We start from the raw sequence: 7,966 nt of genomic DNA, 5'->3' as shown, positions 1-7,966 counted from the left end.
GAAATTACAATACAAACATAAAGACGACGGGACCTTTACGTTTCATCTTATTCCTATTGACTTACGCCGAGATGTCTTTCTAAAGACTAAATCTTTTTCTAGGCCTCTGTTATTTTGGTACACTTAGGACAACGTGTACATTTGACTTCTGTCTGCCAGTGAAATTCCTCGATCTTTATTTATAAGAAAGGCTACGTTTATTGACCTAGCATTTAATAATTTTGGGCTCGCATCTTAAATCAAAGCTCGTGGATGTCCAGACATCTATAGTTTTACCTTTTTGTTCAAGATTTATTCTACTACTTGTTACAGATTGGCGTATTTTGTATTACAGAAGGCCAAGCTGATCTCACGTCGGGAGATGTGCGCCTGTTCCAGTGATAGTCCATAGTCGGCCAACCATTTCTCGCCTCTCATACCCGGAAGTTACTTGTCCCGTGCAGTCGTGCTCCAAACATCGGAAACTAATAAACAGGTTTGATTGCAGTTCTTACACTTTAAACGAAAACGGATCTGTTCGCTATACGTGTGTGTATGTGTTCGCCGTCGGCCCCCGGGTTACATTACTTCTCTGGCCACACGACGCGTGATTCAGTCGTAAATAAACAACCGGCGCCTCGTCCAGACTACACACGTGGACAGCAGTGCAGGCGCACACATGCTAACTAGCTAGCTCTAGCTACCCGCTTCTTGTCCAACGAACTTTATCAGGAACACGTGCGATTGTTACGAACGTTCTGGAATGCCCATTGTTTCGTCACCACCTCGTAACAATCGGCGGTGACTGTTGTCATGGCTACGGCCACGAACGCGTACGGGTTTTAAAGTTGGCTAGCGAGCTGACTAGCGTGTGGAGTTTTGGTTAGCCGTTTACTACAGGTACATGCACGGTACAGAGTCAGTGTTTGGGCTCGGGGAGCTGCATGTATGTTGCCTGCTCCGGTCTCTTATCCAAAAACATCATCTAATCTGCTCACGTAGCCGTTCCGCCATCAATAGCGTTTGATTTGTCGTGTGTGACTGGATCTAGGTGGGAGAAGCACGGATATGACGGCGTTTAAAAATTTAGCTTACTGTTGGGGGGGTACAAATCTTCAGGGTCCCGGCTTGTTGAAGCGGTTCAGTTAACCCGCTTCTCACTGTGTGGCCACACCTTCACCTGGGCGGCTCAGGGAATCGCATCCCTCGGTGGGAGCGTTACATGTTGGTATACTGTATAATGTATGGGCTATGTATCGGTGGCCTGCTCTGTGTCTGGATATAGTTGGATAGGACTGTGTGATGTGATCTATGAAAGCCGTGTGTGTGTGTGTGTGTTTCCATATAATACTAACAGTGTCGGAAGTATATTTGTGCCAGAAATTAACCCACTTTCCAATAAATAGAGATTATAATGCCAACATGTATGCGGTGTCCTGTGGGTGATTGTCACTGTGTTTTTGGTTATGAAGTTCTTTGAGGTTAGCTGATTTTAACTTTGTTTAGGGGGTTCCTCGAGATGTTCTCGGGGTACCAGCATTGGGAGGAGTGTGATGATGAGCTGTACTGTGAAGAAGACGATGATGTCTCCAGTCTGTCCAAGCCAGATAGCGAGCTGGAGTTCAGACTCTACTCCCAGCTACACTACTGCGATGAAAGCCAGGAGGTCCAGGGGGATGCGGGTCACGATGGGCCTGAGGAGATGCCACCCCAGCCTGGGCAGGGAAGCACTCCAGCCCCTGCCGCCCCTGTGGAAGTGATCGTGATCGACTCGGGCCCTGATGACATCACCATTTCGGACGAAACAGAGGACGATGACAGCGCGTGCTTCGTGAAAGTTTGGGGGTCAAGGGTTCAGGGCCGGAACAACAGGACAGGCCCTCCACCACCTTCTACCTCACTCAAGAAGGCCAGCAGCACGAAGGCCAGCAGCACGAAGGCCAGCAGCACGAAGGCCAGCAGCACGAAGGCCAGCAGCACGAAGGCCAGCAGCACGAAGGCCAGCAGCACGAAGGCCAGCAGCACGAAGGCCAGCAGCACGAAGGCCAGCAGCACGAAGGCCAGCAGCACGAAGGCCAGGACCACGAAGGCCAGGACCACGAAGGCCAGCAGCATGAAGGCCAGCAGCACGAAGACCAGGATCTTGATGGAGGAAGTGGTGGTGCTGGATTCAGAAGAGAGCTTGAACTCCGAGCCGGCATTCGTGGAGTACCCGGATTCGGATTCCGACGGGCTGGAGAGCTGGATGATTCTGGGCCAGGGGAAGGAGGATGGAGACCAGGACATTCAGCTCAACCTTTCTGTCGAGTGTGGGGACAGAAGCACAGGTCAGCTGTGTGTGTGTGTGTGTGTGTGTGTGTGTGGGGGGGTGTGTGTTTGTGTGTGTGGGGGGGTGTGTGGGGGGGTGTGTGTGTGTGTGTGTGTGTGTATGGGTGTGTGGGTGTTGGAGCTGTAGGTAAAGAATAACCATTCTATACTTGCATAAAAAACTGCCTGTTTCTGAAATGCTGTTTAGGGAGGCACATCTGTGTGTGTGTGTGTGTGTGGGGGGGGGGGGGGGTGTTGTAAAGGTAATCTGCATGCATGTGTTTACATGCAGGTGAGTCAATGAGGGGAATCTTGCAGCATGTTCCGGGGGAAACAAAGAGACAAAGCAGCTCCCAGCGCGAACACCTTTAATCACAGATGAATAAAGCGCTTCTGCAAATCTCTCAAGATCAGCGTGTTAGCCTGACCTGCAAATCTCAGCAATGCAGAAGACGCACTCTCCCCCTATCTCTCCCCCCCCCTCTCTCTCCCTGTGTCTCACCTGCCCTGTCTCCCCTCGTCTCCCCCTTCCCCTCTCTCCCTCTCTCTCTCTCTCTCTCTCTCTGGGTTCATTTGAATGGGACTCTTGGGCTCCTGCTCTGGGTTCTGTGGGCCTGCTGTTTCTGCTCTGCTGCTCAAGCTTCCCGCACTCATGTGTAGAGAGGAGGGGGAGGGGGGGGGGCCTTAGTCTGGGCCGGCCCGCCTTTGTTCCACACACACACACACACACACACACACACACACACACACACACTATTTCTCTCCTTCAGCCTTCCCCCTCTGTGTCCTGTTTCAGTACCATCTATTGCTCCTCTCTGGCTCTCTGATCCACACACACACACACACACACACTCTGGGTGTCACGCACCCTCAAGGGGCTTTAGGAACCCATGAGGATGCGTGTGGGCCTACATGCGTGCACGCCTGCGCGTGTGCCTTTATGTCTTGACTTTCTGTGTCAGGTGTCCGACCTTCTGTGACAGAAATTGTGGGAGATAATGCAGCTGAGGTTTTGGACTCGAGGGTTTTATTGTATCAGTTAACAATGACACATTAACACAGCATCCTTTAACGCTGCCGGGTAACACCTCAGTTAGTGAAGTCTGAACGCACCGCCAGACCATGCTGGCCAGGAGGGCAGCTCGACCGCATGTGAAGAGGCAGGGCTGGCTGTGGGTGGGACCGGGGGTGGGGCCAGGCCTGAGGTGGGGGCTATGGGTGGGACCGGGGGCGGGGCCAGGCCCAAGATGGGGGGGCTGTGGGTGCTTCATGGTTGTGGGTTTGGTGATGGCAGATGAATAATTGAAACAGGCCCGGCTCCTCGTGCATTTTTCTCTGAGGTTGTTAAGGTGATGTCAGCGGCCTGTCGGATTGAAACTGGACGTCAACTCTGCGTGTGAGCGCGTGCATGTATGGATGAGTGTGTGCACATATGAGTGCGGTGTTAGAATTTTTGACACCCAAGCAGAGAGTAACATCTCTGCATCTCTGAACATCAGTGACTAATTTCATTGGGTGGGAAAGCACCGTACACCAATACCTATACACATGAACACACACACACACACACACACACGACTTGCTTTCACACAACTCAAATTCTCTGTGGTGATGACATTACATGGCTATTGGTGCAGGTGATCTCTTCATACCACCCACACACACAATTAGTGGACACAAAACATTAGCGTCCACATCCACACACTTGCATGCATGAACACATACACATGCATGCGTACACACACAAAATTGCATGCACACGACTATCCAACATTTTGGATGACAACTTTTCTCTGGTCTGATCATTTTCTTAGTATCTTAATATCTTGCTATCAGAGATGGGGTCTCACTCGTGACAGAAGGTAATTTTAGTAATATTATGAGGTTTAAAGTGAAATCTAAAAATTACCCTCAAACTCACTTGTGACATTCATATAGTTGCATTTTTCCTTGAATGCAAGAAAATTATGGGGAAAAAGATCTGAAATGTGCTTTAGCTGGAAGACCTAGAGTTAAATGTCAGAGGTCGTTGTTTTTTTCTGTTGCTATGACGATCAGTGTAGGCCTGCTATCTTGCTAACAACTTTGTTGATGGTCAGTTAATCAATCAATTACTGGAGCAAATAATCTCCATTTGTGTTATGGATTACAGAATTACTCAATAGATCTTATTTAACTATCAGCTTTTACGTAAAGCTTGAGGTTGTTTTAGGCAAGTGCTAGCTAAGAAAGGCAAAGATGGATACTTTAATTCACAAATAATGTCTTAACAAACTTTCCTGCTGATGGAAAAGATCAATAAATTCCAATATCCGTTTTGTTTTCAGTCAGAACTTTGTAGGATAAGCAAAGTAGCAATTGTGCAGAAGAACAAAACTATCGCAGTTGATCCTTAATCAAACAAATCAAGTCATCTGTCTAAATTTAAATGAATAAATAAAGGGAATTCTGAGTGTTTAGAAAGTATAAAATTCACGTGGCAGTAACACGTTCGACAGCCATTTTATTACCTTTCCCGCAAGAATCCCATAAACGTTTATCCTCATTCCTGGAATCTAGCTATTTGTTGTCACTGTACCAGCGGATAAGGTTCCAGCTATCTCCATTAGCTTAAGTCAAGTTGCCAATTTCCTAATTGTGATTTACACCCCAATCGGAATTTGTCCTCTGCATTTAACCCATCTGTGCAGTGAGAACACACACACACACACACACACTAGGGGCTCTGTGGATGCACACATGTGCAGCCCTAGCTTCAGTGCCCAGTTGGGGTTAAGTGCCTAGGGCACTTCAGTCATGACCTAGCTGGGAATCAAACCTATAGCCCTCCGATCACAAAATCGGCTGCCCTGACACTAGACCATGGCTGCCCTCTAAGTTGCTTCTTATGTTCACCACCGTTAACAATTCATTGTTAAGACAAAACGTTCCAATGTGAAGTAAGTTAACATGGCTAGTTTTCACTGCAGATAGGTTAGCTAATTAGCTAACTAACTTTCCAAACTAACTTTCCAAGACCAGTCTCCATAATCCAGAGAGCCATCACACCGCCTCTTCAGATCTTCTAACATAATTTAGATGTTCTAACAATTCATCTGGTAACTTGACAGGCATGGGCAGCTTTGCAAATGTGGTTTTCGAAAAGGTGTTGTGGTGTCGGCGCGAAAAACACGCAATTGGGACACAGCTAATCACTTGATTCGTTGGCTAACTTTGTCATCAATCTTGACGTTGATTCAGTGCACCATTAGATGGGTAAAACAACATCACATTTTAATGCTTTTTTGACCTACGTAAGTTTGTTGACAATGCAGTTATGTGTTACTTAATAAATTATGTGAAATTAAATTTTTGAGAAACTAGCTTTAGTCAGTAAGTGATTGGGACAACTGGCCAATCAACCTCACGACATGCATTTTCTGACCCTGGGATCATTATTATCATTATCATTATTGCTTATGTTGAATTCTGCATATCCACGCACACACATGCATGCTCGCACACACTCTCATGAACACACTCTTGCACAGATATTTGTGCGAGTATCAGTCACTGCTGCATCGATGAACAAGTCAGGTGTTGTGTGGGTGGTGGGAGGGGGTGATGGTCACAAAATCCTCTAATCCTTCCAGGTCATCTTATCCTTTCAGCAGAGCAGCCATTGGTATATCCCCACCACACACACACACACACACACACACACACACACACACACACACACACACACACACACACAGTTTAGGTGTGCAGGAGGCCCAACACCCCACTCAGATGGAACAATCTAAGGAAACAAAGTCTTTCTGAAAAAAGTTTTGCAGCGGGGTGGGGAGTAGAGCAAAAGAAGAGAGAGGGAGAGAGGGAGAAGGGTGAAGGCAGGGAGGAGGGTGGCTTTTGGTCCTTTGGCAGTGCTCCTGCCATCTTTTCCTCCCCCTCTTTTCTCCTCTTCTCTCCTCTCCCCTCACCCACAACTTTCTACCCTGTTTGATCTCTGTGGTACCCACGAGCTGAGAGCACACACTTATGGGCATCTGTCTGGGGTGTGTGTGGGGTGAGAGGGTGTGGGGATGTTCCTGAAGTAAAGACCATGTCCTGTTATCCATCTCTCTCTCTCTCTCTCTCTCTCTCTCTCTCTCTCTCTCTCTCTCTCTCTCTCTTTTTCCGGGCGCCTGTTGTCTCTCGTCTTTCCCGTCGTGGCTCTGTTACCCCAGCGTACGCACCTCCACGCCGAGGCCCTGAGGAGAGGAGACGTGTCTGTCAAGGAAACTGCAAATATGTGCAAGGCAGGGGATTTGAGCCTGGGAATTCTGGGAAATGTATGATATAGTTTTTGTAATGCAGCCCCCCTTTTCCTAAATCCATGTCATTTCCCCCCAAAAAATGATTGACAGCTCTCCATTCCCACCCCCTGCTGTTTGAGGTGATGTCACGGGGTCCTTCATAGTTGTGTGAGGACCAATCACGGCCTCTGAGCTCCCTCTTCCCCTCCCTCATTGGCGGCGTCCTTTTGGGGTCTGTCACCGGCGGTTGAGTGTCCGTACGCTGGCACCTCCATTTTGGACAAAATCATCGCCTTGTGATGTGGTGCAGTGTCGTTTCACGAAGCCCCCTGCATCCTGTGTGTGTGAGGGGAGGGAGAGAGAAAGTGTGTGTGTGTGTGTGTGTGTGTGTGTGTGTGTGTGTGTGTGTGTGTGAGAGAGAGAGAGAATATGCCCTCTTGGAGGTTCACGGTAGAGCGGGTTGTTTCAAAGAAACAGAAGGGCTCCATTTACAATGGAAATGCGTCTCTCCCTCAGTCTGCTTCTAGAAACTTCCCCTCATTAGTGTGCGGTGTCCTTGTGTGTGTGTGTGTGTGTGTGTGTGTGACGGGATGTGTAGGTGTAGTGGGGTGGGGTTTTTTAATTTGTTTATTTATTTATTTTTTGTTGAACCTCTGCATGCATGTTACTTTTTATGACGAGACAGTGTGTGTGTGTGTGTGTGTGTGTGTGTGTGTGTGTGTGTGTTCACGCAGGACGCAGCACACGTGGATACATGCAGGGGTAGTTGTTTCATGCAGGACGATGTACACACACCCCTGACACACACTGGGATGGTTGTTTCTTGTGAACGGCTGATAGTGTGTTTATCTGTCTCCGTTTCGACTGTGGCCGCACTCTGTTTTACACACTGCGTGGCATCAGAAGTGTGTGTTTATAGGGTGGAGGAAAGGGCCACGGAGGAATATGGTGTGTGTGTGTGTGTGTGAGGTTGGGATAGGCATCAGCCCTTATCTGGGCACAGCAGTGCCACTTCAGCTGAAACACCACACCCACTTCTCCACTTCGTGTGTTTGAACAGATGCCACATACACACACACACACACACACACACACACACACACACACACACACACACACACACACACACACACACACACACACACACACAGACTACAAAATCACTTGAGTGTGAGAGATGTTTGCTTAATATCCTGTTTTTTTGTTTTTTGTTTTTTTTTTGCAAAAACTGTTTCTTAATCAGAGTTGAGGTATTCTTACGTTTTCTGTTTTTATTTTGAAATTATGACATTATACACAATGTCTTTTGGTGTTTCGTGGTTTTGCATGTTTGGATGAAACATTAATGTATGTGGAGATGAACACAGATATTAACAATTTCAACCCTGTTTTCATAACTATAT

The 7,966-nt window shown here is 47.7% G+C and overlaps 1 protein-coding gene across 2 annotated transcripts in view; it reads left to right on the top strand.

The window, feature by feature from the left end:
- The first annotated feature begins 329 nt into the window (after positions 1 to 329).
- The window catches only part of zcchc7 (zinc finger, CCHC domain containing 7), a 44,277-nt gene continuing 36,640 nt past the window's right edge, over positions 330 to 7,966 (top strand). Inside the window, exons 1-2 of one of the 2 annotated variants that reach the window (XM_077017563.1) lie at positions 330 to 475; positions 1,486 to 2,306. In XM_077017563.1, the coding sequence (XP_076873678.1) occupies positions 1,499 to 2,306 (808 nt within the window). In that variant the 5' untranslated portion in view covers positions 330 to 475; positions 1,486 to 1,498. Of the gene's footprint in view, positions 476 to 617; positions 880 to 1,485; positions 2,307 to 7,966 lie in introns of those variants that run through there. The other variant, XM_077017572.1, reaches the window with a different exon arrangement.

Source organism: Brachyhypopomus gauderio, chromosome 1, assembly GCF_052324685.1.
Source record: "Brachyhypopomus gauderio isolate BG-103 chromosome 1, BGAUD_0.2, whole genome shotgun sequence".
NCBI classification, from domain to species: domain Eukaryota; kingdom Metazoa; phylum Chordata; class Actinopteri; order Gymnotiformes; family Hypopomidae; genus Brachyhypopomus; species Brachyhypopomus gauderio.
Note: the sequence above shows the minus strand (reverse complement) of the source record. Positions and strands in the feature narration are given on the sequence as shown.